This window comes from Callospermophilus lateralis, chromosome 3 (assembly GCF_048772815.1).
Source record: "Callospermophilus lateralis isolate mCalLat2 chromosome 3, mCalLat2.hap1, whole genome shotgun sequence".
Taxonomy (NCBI): domain Eukaryota; kingdom Metazoa; phylum Chordata; class Mammalia; order Rodentia; family Sciuridae; genus Callospermophilus; species Callospermophilus lateralis.
Window position 1 is genome coordinate 48,862,246 of NC_135307.1, and position 23,722 is coordinate 48,885,967.

The 23,722-nt window shown below is 34.1% G+C and overlaps 1 protein-coding gene across 1 annotated transcript in view; it reads left to right on the forward strand.

Annotated features, from left to right (window-relative positions):
* Ttc6 (tetratricopeptide repeat domain 6) overlaps positions 1 to 23,722 on the forward strand; it is a 181,257-nt gene that overhangs the window by 111,412 nt on the left and 46,123 nt on the right. Inside the window, exons 14-18 of the mRNA XM_076849316.2 lie at positions 785 to 957; positions 2,626 to 2,762; positions 17,022 to 17,191; positions 20,311 to 20,431; positions 21,796 to 21,946. Of these exons, the coding sequence (XP_076705431.2) occupies positions 785 to 957; positions 2,626 to 2,762; positions 17,022 to 17,191; positions 20,311 to 20,431; positions 21,796 to 21,946 (752 nt within the window). The remainder of the gene's footprint in view (positions 1 to 784; positions 958 to 2,625; positions 2,763 to 17,021; positions 17,192 to 20,310; positions 20,432 to 21,795; positions 21,947 to 23,722) is intronic.

Genomic DNA, 23,722 nt, shown 5'->3' on the forward strand with positions numbered 1-23,722 from the left:
GTATTACTAGGACTTCTTGGTTGGATTGATCTGTATGTGTGCCCTATGTACTCTCTTCTAACCCTCTCAAACCACCAGACATGGAACAGCCTAGAAATGAGAAAGATGTCATACTCTTCTTTGTACCCCAGCACCCAAACATAACTCAAGGTTCAATATGAACTTAACAATTGTTTAATGGCCTATGTTAATCTCTGCTAAAAGCCCATTTAAAATTTTGTGCTGTCAAAACCTAGCTTTTTACTATGATCATTGAAAGAGTATGAAACATTTTAGACATAAAAAAGGTAAAAGGTAATTTGGCAATTTTTGTCACTTTCAAATTGAGAGTACTTTTAACCACAAATGAATATTTATCCAGCTTTTGAGAGCAATTGGCTTTGTTGAAATTTTCTAAAAATTAAATGATTAAAAAAGTATAATAGAGAAAATTATTTTAAAACCACATTTTTTCTGGGTATGGTGGCACATGACTTTAATCCCAGTGACTCAGGAGGCTGAGGCAGGAGGATCATAAGTTTTTGGCCTGCCTCAGAACCTTAGTGAGATCCTGTTTCAAAATAAAAAGGGCTCGGGATGTAGCTCAGTGGTCAACCCCCACAATCCCCCTTCAATTTCCAGTACCACCAAAATAAATGTGTGTGTGTGTGTGTGTGTGTGTGTGTGTGTACACACATATATAATTATTTTTTAAAATCACATGTTTAGAGAGAGAGAATAATGTTTTCAAATTTTTATTCTTAAAGAATTGTAACACTAAATTTGACCTTTTTCTCTTCTTTAGAGGCATATTTGTCAAAGGCAGAAATTTTCAAGAACAAAGAAAATACTGCTTTGGCAATTGTAAATTATACTCTGGCAATTAAGTGCAGGCCCACAGAAGCTGATAGCTATTTCAGGAGGGGTGAGATGCATGAAAAAGCAAACAGAGTACTGGCCATTGATGACTATTCTAAAGTAAGCTTTATTACATATAATGCTGCCATTTATATATTTTAGATCATGATATTCTTGTGCTCATGGTATAGCAAGGTTTTGAAAGTCTTTCATATATTTTATATCATCAAAATTAATTTATTACAGGTTAGGAGCTAGAGTTTTCATTCTTGGTATTGATGTTAACCCTACTTCAATGATTTTTCAAAAAAATATTGGTTAATGGATTTCCCCTCTTGAACTTGAAACAGCAGGTAAAGAAGTTGCTCTTTCCTTCAGATGATAGAGAAAACCATATTCTACTTTTTATAGCTTCTTCTCTTTTGTAGGGAGAATCTACCTGCTCTCAAACAAGCTATAGTCACTGTTTTATTCATTCATTTTTTAACTCACAAGTATTTATTGACTAAGGCACCATAATGTAGTGGATAAAAGTTGGTGAATAAAATAGACATTTTCTGCTTATACAGAGTTTATAGTTTCAAGGACATATATTAAGGATAGATATAAACACATACATGAATACATAATAACAAATTATGATGGATGCTGATGGAAATAAGGACAGTAGGAGAATATTTACATTTGGTTGAGGATGTTGAACCATGCTTTGAAGCTATAGAGGCAAGGTAAAACATTCTCCTAACTACAGAAAAATATGTAACTCTGATCTTCTGACTTTTAGTTTCAAATTCCTAGTCCTTAGTACAATTGAGAATTTAGGAGAAATAATTTAAGTAATTTAACTTTCCATATTCCCATCTATGATGGTTTAGTCACTGCCTTGGCACTCTTCTGCTTGAGGAGCATAAGTTTTGTAACTTCTGGTTTAGAAGTGACCAAAAATTCCTTTGAAGATATTGAATTATTAGATTATTTTAAATTAATTTTTTACTTATATATGATAGCAAAGTGCATTACAATTCATATTACACAAATAGAGCACAAAGTTTTCATATCTCTGGTTGTATACAAAGTATATTCACACCAATTTGTGCCTTCATACATATACTTTGGATAATGATGTCCATCACATTCCATCATCATTTTGAAATTATTAGATTATTGATTCCATTCCTCTACTGGGCACCATATTTTAAAAATAGATTAATACAGCACCAGAAGGTTTCAAAATCCTTGAAAATACGTGGTAACCTTTGTGCTTCAATTGTTCCCTAGTAACAACAGGCGAAGAATTTACAACTGATCATATGATTTAGTCTGTCACTGTATACCTTTGTATATCTAAGTGAAATGGACAAACCAAGCCGCTACCAATTTATTTCTTTTTATCATGTTAGAGAGTAGATTAATCCATATTTGGTTTGATTGAATCAGCATTGACATAATCTAATCTGTTTCATCTTTAATTAGGATAAAATGCTGTGAGAGATACAATGTAGTCCAATTCTAGTTGAACAATTCATTTATGAATTATTGTCAGTAAAAATTTCAGTGGGCAAAAGACTTGGCTTCTTATACATGCCGTTTCTTTTTTAAAGAAACTGTTTTAAAGATATTCCCTTTCAAGATGATGGATGGGTTTCTTAATATAGTCTTTAAATGTAAATGTGAAAACTTTGATATCTCAAAGTGATTTTCTTTTATGTAATCTAAATTTGTTATGTGACTATGTATGTAGCTTTTAAAGCATGTAACATGTCTATATACCTCTCCATGCCCCTGTAGTGTATTTTTTATGATCCCCAAAGAGTAGATGCATTATTGAAACGTGGGATGTTTTTCTATGAAAATGAAAATTGGACTTCAGCCATACAGGATTTTACAGCTTTGTTAAATATAGAACCCCAAAATTTGCAAGCAAGGTAAGAATTATTTTAGGTATGTTCTAATTTTTGAAATTATTACTCTTTGAAATACATTTTCAGGAAATAAAATTGCTTGAAATACATCAATAACCCCTTAGAAACAATGAATCAATTTTCAGTACCACTTGATGGTAGTGAATAACTTAACAGGCATAAATGAAAATTGAATTATTTTATCTGTATTTCCTAAATACTAGTTACATTGTAAATTTCTGAAGCATTGGCCATCACCTATATTTTTCTTTTTCAAATTTCCTTTTAAAACATATCCTCTGAATACAAAGAATGGTTTTACATATATATATGTATATATATATATTTTAAATATATATATATATTTAAAATCTTACTGTATCTTGTATATTAAAACTCTTCTTTCAATCTTGTGGTGTATAATACACTTCTCATTTTGTTGTTTTCCTTTTAAGCTGAGCTCTATTTTGAAGAAGTATAAAATGTGCATATAATCAGGCCTATTCATCTCTTCCCTTACAATTTTTTTATTGGTGCATTATAATTACACATAATAGTGGAATTCATTATACCCTAGTCATGTAGTAAAGCATGCATCCAGAAAAGCGAATGAAAGGGCAATGTGCATCTTAATGACTAATCATCATGTGAATATCCCTGTAACCATTACTAGGTCAAAAAGATATTTTCAGCACTCTGGAAACCTCTGGATCTTTGTCTCCTCTAGAGAGACAAAGAAATTCCCTTATAGTTTTTTATAGTTGCAGCACACAAGTGTACATCTCTAAACATTCTTAGTTGAGGTTTACCTATTTTTGTTTAATGTTACATAAATGAAATTATATGATAGTGTTCATCCAGGTCTAGCTTCTTTCACTGAATATTGTGCACTATTCCATACATTACAATTTATTTATCCATTTTACTGTTGATGAATTTTGAGTCCAGCTTTCAATGATGAATATTGTTCCCTTGAACATTCTTGTGCATGTCATTGGTACTAATACAACATTTCTGTTGTACATAAAATGTCTGGTTGACAGAGTTTGCAGATGTGCAACTTTGGGGTCAACTGGTTTCCTAAAATGGTTATACTATCAGAAGTTCCACACAAGCACTTAGTATTATTATGTTACTTTCATATTTTAGTCATCCTTGTGCATATGTAGTATGACCCTGTTGGATCTGAGTTTTCTTTTTCTTCATTACCAACACGATTGCTTTTTCATATATTTATTAACCATTAGATTTCCAATTTGTCTGCTTCTTTCTCATTAATTTCTATAAGCTCTTAAATTTGTTGGTTATTTTTATGGCAAATATTTTTTTCCCATTCCTGATTGTCATTGCATTCTTTAAATATTTTCTTTTGGTAAACAGAGTTCTTAAATGTAATATGGTCTGATATATCATCTTTTCTTCTTTAAGATTCATGCTTTTTATGTTATATAAGAAAGTTTTTTCCTGCCCTGAGTATTCTATTTTTATAATTACTTTAAATTTTAGTTTGATCAATTAAAATGGTTGGCACTATTACATTAAGTTGAATTTTTGTAGGGATGAGCCAAACATGTATCTATTGACCTTTCAATATTTTTTCTTCTATTAGTCTTGTATATTTTTAAAATTTAGATATTATCAACTTTATGTGAGCTTTATGTATATATGTTCATCATGTATCATTAAAATTTGTGTTAATTTTTAAAAGAAATTTATTCTAATTTGTTATATATGACAGCAGAATGCATTTCAATTCCTAGTACACATATAGAGCACAATTTTTTATGTCTCTGGTTGTACACAAAGCAGAGTCACACCATTTGTGTATTCACACATGTACATGGGGTAATGATGACCATCTCATTCCATCATCTTTTTACCCCCCTGCCCACTCCCTTCCCTTTCCTCCTCTTTGCCCTATCTATAATTTGTCTATTACTCCCATGCTTCCCCTCCCAACCCCATTATGAATCACCGTCCTTATATCAGAGAAAACATTTGGCATTGGTTTTTTTTTGGGGGGTTGGCTTACTTCACTTAGCATCGTATTCTCCAGCTCCATCCATTTACCTGCAAATGCCATGACTTTATTATCTTTTATTGCTGAGTAATATTGCATTGTGTATATATACCACATTTTTTTATCCATTCATCTACTGAAGGGCGTCTAGGTTGCTTCCACAATTTAGGTATTGTGAATTGTGCTGCTATTAATATTGATGTGGCTGTGTCCCTGTAGTATGCTGTTTTTAATTCCTTATAGAATGAGGAGTGGAATACTGAGGAGTGGAATAGCTGGGTCAAATGGTGGTTCCATTCCCAGTTTCCAAGGAATCTCCATACTGCTTTCCAAATTGGCGGAACCAATTTGCAGTCCCACCAGCAATGTATGAGTGTGACTTTTCCCCCACATTCTCACAAACACTCATTGTTTTTTTTTTTATACTTAATAGCTGCCATTCTGACTGGAGTAAGATGAAATCTTAGAGTAGTTTTGATTTGAATTTCTCTAATTTCTAGAGATGTTGAACATTTTTTTCATATATTTGTTGATTGATTGTATATCCTGAGAAGTGTCTGTTTCATTCCTTGGCCCATTTATTGATTGGGTTATTTGTTTCTTTGGTGTTAAGATTTTTGAGTTCTTTATATATCCCATAGAATAGTGCTCTATCTAACCTGCTTCAATCTTTTTGCTAAGGATTGCTTTAGCTATTCTGGGTCTCTTATTTTTCCAGATGAATTTCATGACGGCCTTTTCTATTTCTATAAGGAATGTCATTGGAATTTTAATTGTAATTGGCAAAAATTTGCTCCCATTCTGTAGGCTCTCTATTCACCTCACTTATTGTTTCTTTTGCTGAGAAGAAGCTTTTTAGTTTGAATCCATCCCATTCATTGATTCTTGATATTAATTTTTGCACTGTAGGACTCTTATTAAGGAAATTGGGGAATAATCTGACACTATGAAGATTTGGGCTTACTTTTTTCTTCTCTTAGGTGCACGGTCTCTGGTTTAATTTCTAGGTCCTTGATCCACTTTGAGTTGAGTTTTGTGCATGGTGAGAGACAGGGCTTAATTTCATTTTGTTGCATATGGATTTCCAGTTTTCATAGTCCCATTTGTTTAAGAGGCTATCCTTTCTCCAATATGTTTTTGGTACCTGTGTCTAATATGAGATAACTGTATTTATGTGGGTTAGTCTCTGTGTCCTCTATTCTGTACCATTAACCTACAAGTCTATTTTGGTGCCAATACCATGCTGTTTGTTACTATTGCTCTGTAGTATCCTTTAAGGTCTGGTATAGTGATGCCACCTGCTTCACTCTTCTTGCTAAGGATTGCTGTAGCTATGTTATTTTTCCAGATGAATTTCATGACTGCTTTTTCTATTTCTATGAGGAATTTCATTGGAATTTTGATTGGAATTGCATTAAATCTGTATAATGCTTTTGGTAGTATGGTCATTTTGACTATATTAATTCTGCCTATGCAAGAACAAGGTAGATCTTTCCATTTCTAAGGTCTTCTTTAGTTTTTTTCTTTAGCATTCTGTAATTTTCATTGTAGAGGTCTTTCATCTCTTTCATTAATTCCCAAGTATTTTATTTATTTTGAGGCTATTTAAATGGGGGTAGTTTTCCTAGTTTATCTTTCAGAGGATTTGTCCCTGATGTACAGAAATGCCTTGGATTTATGGGTGTTGATTTTATGTCTTGCTATTTTGCTGAATCCATTTATTAATTCTAGAAGTTTTCTGGTGGAATTTTTTTGATCTTGTAGGTATAGAAAGATCATATTGTTGGTAAATAGCAATAATTTTAGTTCTTCTTTTCCTGTCCATGTCCCTTTAATTTCTTTCATCTGTCTAATTGCTCTGGCTAAAGTTTCAAGAAAACTGTGTTAAATAGAAGCAGTGAAAGAGGGCATCCCTGTCTTCTTCCAGGTTTTAGAGGGAATGCTTTCAATTATCTCCATTTAGAATGAAGTTGGTCTTGGGCTTAGCATGTTCCTGTTATTCCTAGTTTTTCTAGTGTTTTGAACATGAGGATGTGGTATATTTTGTCAAATGTTATTTCTGCATCTATTGAGATGATCATATGATTCTTATCTTTAAGTCTATTGATGTGATGAATTACATTTGTTGATTTCCGTATATTGAACCAAACTTGCTTCCCTGGGGTGAACCCCACTTGATTGTGCACTATCTTTTTGATACATTTTTTTGTATTTGATTTGCCAGAATTTTATTAAGAATTTTTGCATCTATGTTCATTAGAGATATTGGTCTAAAGTTTTCTTTTTTTGATGTCTCTTTGTCTAGTTTTGGAATCAGAGTGATATTGGCCTCATAGAATGAATTTGGAAGTGTTTCCTATTTTTCTATTTCATGAAATAATTTGAGGAGTATTGGTATTAGTTTTATTTTTATTTTTTTGAAGGTCTCGTAGAACTCAGCGGTGTATCCATCTGTTCCTGGGCTTTTCTTGGTTGGTAAACTTCTGATGGAGTCTTCAATTTCATTGCTTGAAATTGATCTGTTTTACTTGTGTATATCATCCTGTCAGTTTGGGAAAATCATGACTCTAGAAATTTGTTGATGGCTTCAATATTTTCTATTTTATTGGAGTAAAAATTTTCAACATAATTTCTAATTATCTTCTATATTTCTGTAGTGTCCATTGTGATATTTCCTTTTTCATCACAAATGCTAGTAATTTGAGTTTTCTCTCTTTTTCTCTTTGTTAGCATGGCTAATAGTTTATCAATTTTATTTATTTTTTCAAAGAATCAACTTTTTGTTTTGTCAATTTTTTCAATTGTTTCTTTTGTTTCAATTTCAATGATTTTAGCTCTGATTTTAAATATTTCATGTCTTCTACTGTTTTTGGTGTTGATTTGTCCTTCTTTTTCTAGGGCTCTGAGATGTAATGTTAGGTCTTTTATTTGCTGAATTTTTCTTCTTTTAAGGAATGAACTCCATGCAATGAACTTTCCTGTTAGTAGTACTGCCTTCATAGTGTCCCAGAGATTTTGATATATTGTATCAGTGTTCTCACTTATCTCTTAAGAATTTCTTAATCTCCTCTTTGATGTCCTTTGCAACCCATTGTTCATTCAATAGCATATTATTTTGTCTACAGGTGTTGGAGTAGCTTCGAATTTTTATCTTATCATTGATTTCTAATTTCATTCCATTATGATCTGATAGAATGAAAGGTAGTATCTCTTTTTTTTGTATTTGCTAAGAGTTGCTTTGTGGCATAATATATGGTCTGATTTAGAGAAGGATCCATGTGCTGCTGCGAAGAAAATGTATTCACTCGTTGATGGATGAAATATTCTCTATATATCTGATAAGTCTAAGTTATTGATTGTATTATTGATTTTTATAGTTTCTTTGTTTAGCTTTTGTTTGGAAGATCTATCCAGTGATGAAAGAGGTGAGTTAAAGTCAACCCAGAATTATTGTGTTGTTGTCTATTTGACTCTTGAACTTGAGAAGTGTTTTTGATGAACATAGATGCTCCATTGTTTAAGGCATATATAATTGTTATGTCTAGTTGATGTATGGTTCCCTAAGAAATATGAAATGTTCTTTTTTGTCTTTTTTGATTAACTTTGGTTTGAAGTCCATTTTTTTAAAAATATGAAGATGGAAACCCTTGCTTTTTTCTGCAGTCCATGTGAGTGAGATGTTTTTTTTCCAATATTTCACCTTCAGTCTGTGGATGTATTTTCCTATGAAATGAGTCTTTTGGAGGCAGCATATTGTTGGGTCTTTTTTTTTTTTTTTTTAAATCCAATCTGCCAGTCTGTATCTTTTGCTTGGTGAGTTCAGGCCATTAACATTCAGGGCTATTATTAAGACATGATTTGTACTCCCAGTCATATTTGTTTATTTTTGATATTTAATTTGACTTGTTTTCTCCTTTGATTGGTATTTCCTTTATTGTAATACTTCCCTTTCTGATTTTCATTGTTGTTTTTTGTTTCCTCCTTATGGAATATTTTGCTGAGGATGTTCTGTAGTGCTGGCTTTCTAGTTGTAAATTCTTTTAACTTTTGCTTATCATGGAAGGTTTTTATTTTATCATCAAATCTAAAGCTTAATTTTGCTGTATATAAGATTCTTGGTTGGCTTCCATTTTTCTTTCAGAGCTCGGTGTATGTTGTTTCAGGATCTTCTAGCTTTCAGGGTCTAGGTTGAAAAGTCTGCAGATATCCTAATAGGTTTCCCCCAAATGTAATCTGATTTCTTTCTCTTGTAGCTTTTATAATTCTCTCCTTACTCTGTATGCTAGGCATTTTCATTATAATGTGCCTCGGTGTGGATCTATTGTTATTTTGTACATTTGGTGTCCTGTACATTTGATTTTCCAATTCATCCTTCATGTTTGGAAAATTTTCTGATATTATTGTTCATTCCTTTGGTTTGGAACTCTATGCCTTCCTCTCTCCCAATAATTTTTAAATTTGGTCTTTTTATGTTATCCCATAATTCTTGAATGTTATGCTCATGGTTTCTTACCATCTTCACTGTGTGGTCAACATTCTTTTCAAGATTACATATTTTGTCTTCATTCATTGTCTGAGGTTCTGTCTTCCAAGTGATCTATTCTGTTGGTGGTACTTTCTATTGAGCTTTTAATTTGGTTTACTGTTTATTTCATTTCAAGGATTTCTGTTTATTTTTTTTCAGAACCTCTATCTCCTTATTGAAGTAATCCTTTGCTTCCTGTATTTGCTTGTATAGCTCTTTATTGATGATCTTTTGCTGCCTGTATTTACTCTCATATCATCCTTTAGTTCATAGAACATCTTAATTATGAACATCCTGAACTACTCCTCTGTAATTTCTTCTGTTGTGCTGGTCATGGATTCTTGATATCTTGGTTTGTTTGGGCACTTTCTTCCCTTGTTTTTTCATGTTGTTCGTGTGTCTTCCTTTAAACACTGTGGATCTGAGGCATTATAGTTTTTACCCTATAGGCTTAGAGTGTCCCTGCAGGTGTCCATCTCCTTTAGGGGTAGAACAATGTGAACATATCCCAATACAAACAATATACAACCTTAAACCAAATAGCTGCTATTAGGACGTTTATGGTTTTGTCACAATATACAGAAACGGTAAGTTTAGTTATTATCTACAATATAAACAGTAGGTTTGCAAAATGATCTACAGTTTCTGATGGTGGACAAAGAACCAAGGGGAGTTGTAGGATGAGATGTTGAGACGGTAGGAGTTGAGGATATAGAGTTATTAGATCTTAGAAAGTATGAAAGAGGAGCCTAAAGAAGTTGGTTAGTAGCAGGGGAAGAGAGAGAAAGTGATTTGGGGGAGAGAAGTAAGTCTTCTTACTAAGATAGTAGAATACAACAAACAAATAAACATAAATATTAAGAAAATTAAAAAATGTAAAAATAGGAGGTAAAAGAATATGCAACACCATTGTAATATAGTATTTAGATGTCCTAGTCCTCAGTAGCCTGATCCATGAAAAGTACTTGGTTTCACAAATGTTGGGGATGTGAGGGCAGGAGAAGAGAGAGAGAAAAAAAAAAATCTTGAAGGAAGGTACTAGGATTGTTTTGGTTGGAGATCAGTATCTTTTCAGCTTCCCTTCTCATCCAGTAGGTGGGGTTGTCTGTTGTTTGCTGGTATTTCCACTCTTAGGATGGTGAAGGTTATATTAGGATGGGAGGGTTGGTCCAAGGATCTGCTGTGGGGTCCACTCGTGTGATGTGGACCCCTGGTCTTATCTCCTTATATCGCCTGTAGATCTGGAAATTTCTGGTCTCTAATTTAGTCTCTAAACTGTATCTCACTCACCCCTTCCCTTTCTACTTCCCAATTAGGAACCATTCTCTCCAGAGGTCTTGTGGGCTATAATCTGGGGTCTGCACACCTGTTGTGGAGAGCTGTTTTATATTGGGCAGTTCGAAACCCGGTTTTGCAACCCGGTTTTGTGAGCTATGGACCAGCCGCGAAGCAGCAGGCACTGTGCCAGGTTATCAGCTGCTGGGGAGAGGGGGGCGAGTTGAGACTTTCAGTACCTTGATATTGGTTCTAAGTCCCAGCCCTTTTTCCAAGCTGGGAGTTGCCCCAACTAAAGATGGCGAGGAAGGTGTCCCAAGATGGAGGTGGCTGCTTTAATTGATGGAGTATCAGGTTGGGTGGGGCTAGGTAATGGTGTTGAGCTGTGTGTTCAAAGATGCAGCTCTATGGCATGCAGTATTGTGTCTGGTGGCTATTTCCCGAACCAGTGCAGTGTCCCCAGGTACAGGCTAGTGCATATAGGGGACTATGACAGTGGTTGCAGTGACCCAAGATGGAGGTGACCGGAGGAGCCCCACATTGGTGGATGGGGTTCCACATGGGAGTGACAGCTGGAGATCCTGCATGTGGGCAGTCGCTGGGTGTCCTGCATAGGAGGGTGGCTGGAATTCCTGCATGGGTGCTAATGCCTGTGGTCCTACCTACTCAGGCACCTGGAGGACCTGCGTGGACGAGTGGCCAGGAGTCCTGCAAGTCAGCTGTTAGGGGTCCTCTAATCACTCACAGAGAAACAGTGTTCCCACTACTTCAATCCCAGGTCCCAGAGTGACACAGAATGCAGCCTTCCTCTAGCCTGCCATCTTGTATCACCTCCATCTTGGATCACCCCCAAAATTTGTTAGGTCTTAAAAAATATTTTAAATTTCAAAATAATACTTGTATACATGTATGGGTACAATGTGATGCTATGATATACATATTCTATATATATATATATATGTATATGTACATATAACATATATTCAGATTATATATACATACTATATATATATACACTATACATATATACATAGTATAATATATATATATATATATATATAAAACCTGTATATATAATATATATGTTTACATCATATACATATATTATATACATATATTATATGACACAAATTTCCCAGCACTATTTGTTGAAGAAGCTGTCTTTTCTCCATTGTATGTTTATGGTGCCTGGTCTACTATGAGACAACTGTATTTATGTAGATTTGTCTCTATGTCTTCTCTTCAATTCCATTGGTCTTTATGCCTGTTTTGGTGTCAGTATCATGCTGTTTTTGTTATTACAGCTCTGTAGTATAATTTAAAGTCTGATATTGCAATGCCTCTTGCATCATTTTTTTCTCTAAATATTTCTTTGGCAATTCTGTCCTTTAATTATTCTAAATGAATTTCATGGCTGCTTTTTCTATTTATATGAAGAACATCATTGGAATTTTAATAGGAATTGCATTAAATCTGATAGCACTTTTGATGATATGGCCAGATTGACAATATTAATTATATTTATCCAAGAACATGGGAAATCTTTCCATCTTCTAAGATCTTTATAATTTCTCTCTTTAGTGTTCTATAGTTTTCATTGTAGAGGTATTTCACCTCTTTTTGTTGGATTGATTCCCAAGTCTTTTTTTTTTTTGTTTTGTTTTGAGGTTATTGTGAATGGGATAGTTTTCCTAATTTCCTGATTTCTCCTTCATCATTGGTATAGGAACAAAATTGATTTATGGGTATTAATTTTGTATCCTGCTACTTTGCTGAATTTATTTATGAGTTCTAGAAGTTTTCTGGTGGATTTTTTGGGTCTTCTAAATATAGAATCATGTTGTTGGCAAATAGAAATAGTTGAGCCCTTCTTTTTCTATTTGTCTCTTCAATTTCTTTCTTTTGCCTAATTGCTCTGGCTAGAGTTTCAAGGGGTATGTTGAATAGAAATGGTGAAAAAGGGCATCCCTGTCTTGTTCCACCTTTTAGAAGGAATTTTTGAGTTTTTCTCCATTTAGAATGATATTGGCCTTGTGTTTGTTGTAGGTAGCTTTTTCAATGTTGATGTATGTTGCTACTATCCCTAGTTTTAAACATGAAGGGGTGCTCTATTTTTGTCAAATGCTTTTTCTGCATTTATTGAGATAATCATGTGACTCTTGTCTTTAAGTCTATTTACGTGGTGAATTATATTTATTGATTTCTGTATGTTGAACCAACCTTGAATCCCAGGGATATACTCTAGTTGACCATGGTGCATTATCTTTTAAATATGTTTTTGTATCAGATTTACTAGTATTTGATTAAGACTTTTTGCATCTGTATTCATCAGGATTATTGGTCTGAAGTTTATTTTCTTTGATGTATCTTTGTCTGGTTTTTGTATCAGGGTGATACTAGATTCAGAGAATGAGTTTGGAAGGATTCCCTCTTTTCTCTTGTGGAATAATTTGAGGAGGATTGGTGTTAATTTTTCTCTAAGTGTCTGGTAGAACTCTGCTGAAAATCCATCTGGTTCTGGGCTTTTCTTTGTTGGTAGTCTTTGGATGGCATTTTAAATTTGATGACTTGAAATTGATCTGTTTATATTTTCTATGTCCTCCTGGTTCAATTTGAGCAAGTCATGTATCTCTTGAAATTTATTGATGTCTTCAAGGTCTATTTATATACATATATATTGTATGCATATTTATAAACATATTTTAAATTTGTTATATATATGATAGTAGAATGCATTACAATTCATATTACACATATAGAGTATGATTTTTCAAGTCTCTGGTTGTACACAAAGTAGATTCACACCATTTGTGTCTTCATACATATACTTAGGGTAATGATGTCCATCTTATTCCATCATCTTTTCTACCCCATGTCACTTCCCTACCCTTTGGGAGGTTATATTATATATTAACATTTCATTAGATATGAAGCATATTTATGGTACTATATTGTCACATAAAACTTAAAAAATAGTGATTTTTTTGTATTTTAAAATTTTTTATTATTTTTTAATATGTTCTTTTTAGATATACATGAAAGCTCTAGAGTGTATTTTGACATATTATACATACATGGAATATTTTTCTAATTAGGATCCCATTCTTGTGATTGTACATGATGTGGAATTTCACTGGCTGTGATTCATATATTAACAGCAAAGTTATGTCCAATTCGTTCTAGTGTCTTTCTTATTTCCATCCTCCATCCCATACCTTCATTTCCCTTGGTCTAATCCAATGAACTTCTGTTCTTCCCTCCATCTCCCTTATTTTGCATTAGCATCTACATATCAGTAACAATAAATGATAGCAAGGATTGCAGGGAAAAGAGTAAACCCATACAGTGATAGTGGGACTACAAACTGGTGTAACCACTATGGAAAATGGTATGGAGATTCCTCAGAAAACTTGAAATGAAACCACCATTTTACCCAGTTATCTCACCCCTCAACATATACTCAAGGGATTGAAAATCAGCATCCTGTGTTGACATGGCCACATCAACATATATAGCAGTTCAATATCCAAACTATGGAACCAATCTAGGGCCCTTCAACAGATGAATGGACAAAGAAAATGTGGCATACACAGTGGAATATTACTCAGCCATAGATAAGAAATTATGGTACTTGCCAGTAAAGCATAGAACTGGAGACTATCATGCTAAGTAAAATAAGCCAATCAAAGTAGAGTCACATCCTTTGTGTCTTCATATATGTACTTATGGTAATGATGACCATCCCATTCCACTATCTTTCCTACCCCTATGCCCCAGTCCCTCCCCGCCCTCCCCTTTTGCTCTTTGCCCTATCTAGAGTTAATTTAATCCTCCCATCCTTCCATCACCACCCCCATCACCCTGCAGCATATTATGAATCAGCCTCCTTAAATCAGAGAAATCATTTGGCATTTGCTTTTTTTGGGATTGGCTAATTCCACGTAGCATTATATTCTCTAGCTCCACCCATTTATCTGCATATGCCATGATTTTATTCTCTTTTAATGCTGAATAATATTCCATTGTGTATATATACCACATTTTCTTTATCTATTCATCTACTGAAGGGCATCTAGGTTGGTTCCACAGTTTAGCTATTGTGAATTGTGCTGCTGTAAACATTAATGTGGCTGTGTCCCTGTAGTATGCCTTTTTTAAATCCTTTGGGTATAGGCTGAGGAGTAAGATAGCTGGGTCAGATGGTGATTCCATTCCCAGTTTTCTAAGAAATCTCCATACTGCTTTCCATAATGGTTGCACCAATTTATAGTCCCACCATCTGTGAATGAGTGTATCCATTTCCAGATATCCTTGCCAACATTTATTGTTGCTTGTATTCTTAAAAATTGCCATTCTGACTGGAGTGAAATGAAATCTTAGAGAAGTTTTGATTTGCATTTCTCTAATTGTTAGAGATGTGGAATATTTTTTCATGTATTTGTTGATTGATTGTATATCTTCTTCTGAGAAGTGTCTGTTTAGTTCCTTTATTAATTGGGTTATTGTTTTTTTTTTTGGTGTTAATATTTTTGAGTCTTTTATATATTTTAGAGATTACTGCTCTATCTGACGTGCGTGTGGTAAGAATCTGTTCCCAATTAGTAGGCTCTCTATTCACTTCACTGATTGTTTCTTTGGCTGAGAAGAAGCTTTTTAGTTTGAATCTATCCCATTCATTGATTCTTGATTTTAATTCTTGCACTATAGGAGTCTTATTAAGAAATTTGGGGCTTAATCTGACATGATGGAGATTTGGGCCTACTTTTTCTTCTATTTGAAGCGGGGTCTCTGGTTTAATTCCTAGGTCCTTGATCCACTTTGACTTAAGTTTTGTGCATGATAAGAGATAGGGGTTTAATTTCATTTTGTTACATAAGGATTTCCAATTTTCCCAGCACCATTTGTTGCAGAGGCTATGTTTTCTCCAATGTACATTTTTGGCACCTTTGTCAAATATAATATAACTGTAATTATGTGGGTTATTTCTGTGTCCTCTACTTTGTACCATCGATCTACACATCTATTTTGGTGCCGGTACCATGCCATTTTGTTATTATTGCTCTGTAGTATAGTTTAAGGTCTGGTATAGTGACACCACCTGCTTCACTCTTCTCGATAAGTATTGCATCTCTTATTTTTCCAAATGAATTTGATGACTGATTTTTCTATTTTTATGAGAAATGTCATTGGAATTTTGATTGGGATTGGTCATTTTGACAATATTAATTCTGCCTATCCCAGAACGAGGTAGATCTTTCCATCTTCAAGGATCTTCTTTAATTTTTTTTTTAGTGTTCTGTAGTTTTCTTTGTAGAGATCTTTGACCTCTTTTGTTGATTCCCAAGTATTTTTTTTATGCTTTTATAAATGGGGTAGTTTTTCTTGTTTCCCTTTCAGAGGATTTGTCACTGATATACAGAAATCCCTTTGATTTATGGGTGTTGATTTGTATCCTGTTACTTTGCTGAATTCATTTACTAGTTCTAGAAGTTTTCTGGTGGACTTTTTGGGTATTCTAGGTATAGAATCCTATCGTTGGCAAATAGTGCTGATTTGAATTCTTCTTTACCTATCTGTATCCCTTTAATTTCTTTCATCTGTCTAATTGCTCTTGCCAGTGTTTCAAGAACTATGTTAAATAAAAGTGGTAAAGAGGGCATCCCTGTCTTGTTCCAGTTTGTAGAGGGAATGCTTTCAATTTTTCTCCATTTAGAATGATGTTGGTCTGATTAGGCTCTCTTATTTCAAATTCTTACAATGTAAACCTTTTATAATAGTTGCATGCCATTAAGCCATGTTAATTTTTCAAATATACTGACTTTTACATCTTCCTTTTTTTTTATTTTTACTGCCTCAATACTTTAGACCCTCATCAGTTCACACCTGAGATGCTATATTATCCCAAAGCTCTGGAGTGATAAGATTTGATTATCACATAATAAAGATCTATGGTTTCAAAAACTTTCTTTCATTGGCCCCAGATTCTTAAAAATGGCCGAGAAGACAGCAGTATCTATAAGACCTCTAATAAGACAGCAGTATCTTATAATACCTTGAATTAGCTTCCTTGTTCTTCTCCAACCAATTCAATCTCTACCTGCAAGTAATATCCCTTTGACTCAAGAAATAATCAGAATAGACCAATAACTAGGGAAGAATTTTTAAAGAGTTTCAAAGAAGTTTGCTACCCCCAGCAAATGTAAGAAATGAAATGAAATTAATAAACATGTAGTTAAGATATATAATGTAATTAGTAAGCATGTAATTATTTATACAAAGAGTGTACCTTGTTATAAAATGTCTATATCTTCTTTGCTATTAACAACATGACTAAACTCCCTTGTAAATCATGGAGATATAAGCACAAATTTTTATTCAAATATAAAATTAGTTAAATAGGTTTACCAAAACCAGAAATGTGTATTTTGCAATATGTATTAAAATGCTTTTTTTTCTTTTCTAGGATACATCGAGCAAGAGCATATTTTAAAAGGAGTTTTTATAAACAAGCAATTCAGGACTTTTCTATTGCTATCCACTTAGATCCTAATAACTGGTTGTCATTCTATTATCGAGCTTGCTTGTTTAGAAAGACTAACCCTCTTAAAGCACTACAGGATTATAGCATTTCAGGTACTTTGCTTTCAACTGCACATACATACGCATCTGATCTGAAGTTCAGCAGCTTAGTCTCATAGAGGGAAATATGGATGTGGGATCACTAATATAATATCTATAATACTATATACTAGTATTCATATACTTACATATTAAATATATTTTAGCTTATACTATTGTATATGTATACATACCTCTGTGTGTGCACTTAGGACAGTAATAAAATTGTCTAATAAATGTTAAAGATTATTATTATTATCCTAGAAAATATCTTGAGGATCCTTTTTGGTCACGAATGATAAAACTTGCTAAGCTAGCCTATAGGAAAAGATTAAAGCCAAAATCAAGTTGGTCTACTCTGAACAATTAGATAATAGAGATTTTGAATTATTGTGATAGTCTAGAAAGGGGAGAACTAAAGAGGTGAAAGTTGGAAAATTGGAAAATTTGAGGAAAAAGCCTTTAGAGAAAGATCAGAGAGAAACAGATTCAGCCAGATGGCAGGGCCGTCTGAGACAGGGTCTCAGTGTGTATTTATATATATTATATAAATACACTTACAAGCCACATGATTGAGCTACAAGCATTCTAATATGTCCTTTTGGTATGTGTGAATAAATGTGTGCATATGTTTCTCTGTAATTATGACAAGGGGAAACTATTGTGTTAAGGAAATCTTTCTGTAAATAGAGTTCTGGAAACCATTCTGGAAACTCCATTCTATTTCCTAGTTAGCTTGCTTAAATGGCATTAAACTGTCCTGGTGGTTTGGATCCTATTCTAAGTCAGCCCATGGATTTGTCAAATTTCATATTTTTGATGCTTAAATTAAAAATAGGCTTTGAGAAATCTCAGAAGCTAAAGTATGTTAACAGCCCAAAATGGTAATGTCTTCTTTACCCTCAGTCAATGCATCCCTGGTTTATATGTGTCCAGCACAATTCTTCTTTTCTTTTTTTTTTTTTTTAAAGAAAGAGTGAGAGAGAGGGAGAGAGAATTTTAATATTTATTTTTTAGTATTTGGCGGACACAACATCTGTGTCTGTATGTGGTGCTGAGGATGGAACCCGGGCCGCACGCATGCCAGGCGAGCGCGCTACCGCTTGAGCCACGTCCCCAGCCCCCCAGCACAATTCTTGATCATGAGTAAGTGACTGTAAATAGTCAACAGTGACATGGATTGAGCCTATCCCAGCAGATGAAATCCAGTCAGAACCCAACTCTCCAATGACTGTGCTCACCCAGGTGTAAAATTGTAGAATCTCATCGTTCTAGATTCTTTTTATCTGGAAATTAAGAAGAGATAGATTTCCTTCCCTGTGGGAGTCTGGCTAAGATGATTGCTGCTAAAATATTTCTAAGTCCTTTTGCCTCCTGAAGTCATCTTGTCCAATAATATTCAGCTAAAATAGCCCCGTTGTCTCCTGAAAGGAGCCTAGGACTCTGCCTTCTCTTTCTAAGGACTCTTGGGAAGGTATGCTGAAGATTTTCATTCAATGTTCTCATCATCTCTGAGTCTAATTTCTGCCCTCAGCTGATTATACATCGCTCACCTTCTTACTTCTTGTAGCTGCTGTTCTCTCTGCTGTGATTCTTCCTAGGTCTTTCCCTCAGTCACCAAAGTAGCATCAACAGAAACAATTCATGCATAATACAGAACAGCTTAGAGTTAGGAGGATAAATGTGGCACACACAACTTAAAGATCTCTGTAGGTTTTCCTGGCTCCATCAGCCTGTCTCAGAAGGCCCTGCCATCTGGCTGAATCTATTTCTCTCTGGTCTTTCTCTAAAGGCTTTTTCCTCATATTTTCCTCTTTTCCAACTTTTGCCTCTTTAGTTCTCCCCTTTCTAGACTATCAAATGATAATTTAAAATCTCTATTATCTACTTGTTCAGAGTAGACCAACTTGATTTTGGCTTTAGTCTTTTCCTATAGGCTAGCTTAGCAAGTTTTTTCATTCGTGACCAAAAAGGATCCTCAATATATTTTCTAGGATAATAATAATAATCTCTAACATTTATTGGACATTTTATTTCTGTTCTAAATGCTATATATGGAATATCTTAATGAAAGTTCAAACAACATCAGGTAGGTGCTATCATCATCTAAATTCTATTGATAGTAAAGCCTAAGAATAGAAAGGTTAAGTAACTCTAATACTTTTTCCTTAAGAATTTCCCCATTGTTTTAGAGCAACTATCCATACTGTAGTGCTTTTTCCCTTGCTAGCCTACCATGCTGGAACTGAGCAGTCATATGGCATTCAGGTGGTCATTTACTTACTCTAGGATCATTGCAGATACTGATTACTCTTCCTCAAACTCAGAAGTGAGAATATTTGTGTTCCAGACTGTGAATATTTTTGGCAAAACTTTCTTCCTAACCCAGGAAGGGCTTGAGAAGCTTAGAAGATATATGTCAAACCTTGTGTAAAACATATTTAACACACTAACTTATTTTTTAAAGTGAATGGGAGTCAGTAAGGGAGACATGAGGTGACTTCTAGGCAGGTTACTGATAAGAGTTGCACACTGGAATTACCAAGAGGAGGTTCTTTTTATCATGTAAATTGTGATTTCATAGTCAAGTTGCTTGCCTCATTTCTAAATTTTGCTTGCCTTGGAGGAGCTCCTTTGTGGCTTCCTTTCCTGGTTTATGAATAAGCCTGACTTCTGCCATATGTCCTGATCTGGGTTAGTACCTGAACCTGTTCTTTGGCCAGAAACAGTGTCTTTGTGATAATAACAGGCTGTCAAGGGTAATGATACCCTTCTGACCGGAGTTATATTCTATGCCCAACTTTGCCAATGCCTTGCATCATGACTCTGGTCAATGTACCTGGCCCCCTTGAACCTTAATCTCCTTCTCTGGAAAGTGAGTGGACTCCATTAGATTACCACCAGAATTTCTTCAGTTTTAATGAGTTTGTGAGCCTTAATAGCCACATTGTTAACTAATAAACAAATGCATTTTTTTATCAATATTGCTTATACTCACAAAATACATTCATCATAGATATATTTTGTTTTATGTAATGTTAAAAAAGAATAAGCAGTAGAAAGGGTGTAGGCTAAAATCTGACCCAGATATGATTGTTCAAAACCCGAATAAAACATATTCTTTTATTTTAAAGTTCTCCTAAATGACGGCTATGAGAATTTTAGTTGTTTTCTACATCGGGGCATAGTCTATGTAAATCTAAAACTTTGGTGGCTGGCAATTTGTGACTTTGAAGCTGTTATTTCTCTTGAAAGGTATGTTTTCTTTTCATACTGGTTTTACTTTTGTTTAAAATTTAAAAAAAAACCAAAATAAAAGAAACAGTATTTTTCCCTTATCATCGATAAGAAAATGAGGCAATTATAAAATCAATTATAAAATCATTCTAGAATTAGAATACCACTAAAATTAGACTACTGCTAAAATAAGAATTGTTTGTGTTAGGTGAGAGGTTGAATAGGTTTCAAAGGAGTTATTTCCATAGATAATAAATCAACAAGCTATTAGGAGGGGTTTGAGGATACCCAGGCTAGAGCTTTTGGAAATTACTGGAAAACCATTATCAAGTTTTAAAATAATGACAAATATTTTGCTTAATGTATCATTGCTATGCACAAAATACAACTCAATGGAAAGAAATCCTCTATTTTGAGCTCCTGATTTCATTTTTTAGTAAAGCAAAGGAAAAAGCCAGTAACATTTAGAGCATAGTTTCAGGAAGGAACACACATTGAAAGTCAAACACATCAGTCAGAGAGCCAGCTGTAAAATATAGATTTTAATTAAATAATTCCCTTCTTTCCAATGAAGTGTTCATTAAATGGAAGTTGTCAGAAAGAGTTACAAATCAAGCTAATTTTATACTAACTAGCAAACTGTTTACTTAGCTATCTAATGTGAACTTTGAACTTGACTCTGGAAAGTCATGGAAGATAGTTCCATAATGACTGTCGTGATTTTCTTTTGGACCTTTTTGAGCCAGCTAGGAAAAGAAAAGACTTTTCTGGTGCAAAGAGTCAGAAAGTGGGTGATAGGAACTGTGGTGTCTAGGCAAAGGGTTAGGGCTTCCCTGAGATTGGACCATAGGATGTGTAGTTTCCTTATTTTGAAAGAGGCATCGAACAAGATAATGTCTAAGGTCATCTTTATACTGAATATTACTGATTCTAAGAGAGAAAAGCAACAAACATCAATGCGGAGAGGGTTTTTAACCTCAGCCACCAAACCGTTTTTCACTGTTATTCATAGCTTAAAGTAAAGACTTTTGAATTGAGAAAACCTTGAGCTTGAAATTCAAGGTAAATCAAGATTAAGTCAAGGAGCAAAAAGTATTAATAAGAGTCTAGGAGACTCCATGAATTCGGTTCCGAGCATAGTCTCTACAATTGTTAACTCCTTACCAAGGAGTTAATAAAGGGCATTTATAATTTTTTAATAATAAAGGGCATTTATAATTTTTTAATAGATCATAGTAGTTAACTAATTCATATTTCTTTGGTAAACATTAAAAAACCCTGATGTCTATTGATGTATATATTTCATTGGGTTCATTCATAATTGGAGAACATTTTGAATAATTAAAAATGTCTAACAAGATTTTATTTTCTTGTTTTCCTAGAACTGTTACTTTGGCTTACATAAACATTGGCCTCATATATCTGCTACACCTGGAAAACTACAATGAAGCTATTTATTGGTTTTCTGAGGCTATTAAAATTGATCCTTCGTGTATTCAAAGCTATATTTGTAGAGCAGAAGCCTATTATAAGGTATTTAGTGTTTGAGAATTTTGAATACAAATTTTAATTTTATGGCTATCTGTTCAATTAATTTTAAATGTTTTAATGTATTATTTTCCTTAGCTAACTATAGAAACAAATGGGCTTATAAGCTATAAATGTTAAGCATAGGTAGTTAACTATAATTACATACTCACAAAGTCTCTGCTTATGAGATGTGCGTTTTTATTCTTTCACTTTAAAAATAATACTGTATGTTTTTTTTCTTATTTTAAAAGCAATATGTATTTATTATAGGTAATGTATTTATCTAAATTAAAATAAATAAATAAATAAGTTTAATGAAAAATAATAAATTAAAAATGGTTCATATTCTCTAGGGATAACTACTATTAACATTTTGGAATCTGTTGTTCTAATGTTTTGTGCATGGGCTTACTGGTGAGTGGGTGGGTTCATAGAATGGGATCTCTATGTAGAATGGTAATCTAACCATTAAAACTTTCCTTTAAATTTTTACAAGTTAAATTTTAAAATAAATGTAATCCTCCTCTTTTCTACAAGTCCTCTGGATAAGCTAGTTCCAGTCTGGATAGGCTAGGTTTTGCTGTGATAAAAAACAACTCCAAAATCACCATTTAAAACAACAAAGGCTTGTTTTTTTCTTCTACTACCTGTCCACTGAGGATTACCTGGAGATTATGCTGTCTGCTGCCCATGTCTCAGGGTCTCCTGTGACTGGAGTCCCATGCAAAATTCTTACCTTCTGGATGACAGAAGCAGAAGATCCAAGATATGTTCAGTCTGGTCCCTAGGAAAAGTTTGCCTTTGACTCCTATTAGGAAAGATGCGAACATATTTGCAGTGTGTGAGTTTTTACTTAATCTAACTCCATCAATGAAGCTCAGGCCATTTGGGGAAGCTGGTGTTTCCCCTGAACACACACAGAAACCAAAACACCAGCATGGTAGTAGGGGGTAAAGGACGTACAATCAGACAATTGCCTCTTTGTACTGAGAGCAAAAATCAATCTGTGCACAGTAATGGGTGTAAGCACTGTAGTATATGCACACTGAAATAAAACAGTCCTTGAAAAGAGCAGAACCATGCCAGCTGATATATGTCAGTAAGAAAGGCAAGATTCAGGGGCTAGGGTTGTGGCTCAGAGATCCAGCGCTCCCCTAGAATGCGCGAGGCACTGGATTTGATTCTCAGCACTGGATTTGATTCTCAGCACCACATAAATATAAAATAAAGATATTGTTTCCACCTGTAACTAAAAAATAAATATTAAGAAAAAGGCAAGATTCAGAAGAATATAAAGTGTGTACAATATGATCCCATGTAAATCAAGTAATTATAAATCAAACCCTGTGTATATATGTAGAGGAATACATTCTCCTACTGTGTTGGTTCAGCTTTTCAGCTTCCATGGGAATCTAATCTAAGGCTGCCTGGAGGCTTCCTGGAGAGGTCCAACCCCAGGGAAGCTTGTAAATTCAGAGAGTGAACCTCCATCTGTTCCAAAACAAGGTTTCTCCAATGCATAGACATAGTAGAACAGGTATAGCAATGTGCGTGTTTGGTTGGATGGTATATTAATCGTACCAATCCAAGCAGAGGCTGCTTATGACACAATGGCCAGAAAGTTTCACAGAAATTCTTAAATTTGTTTAAATGAATCTCAGACTTCTTCTCTTTATGGGCTTCCTCTTTTGACCCTACCCATGGTTTATACTGTTTCTGCAGGTCTTGCTTGTTTCCATGTACAAATTAATTTTGGGCATTCTTTTTTTTAATCAGTCA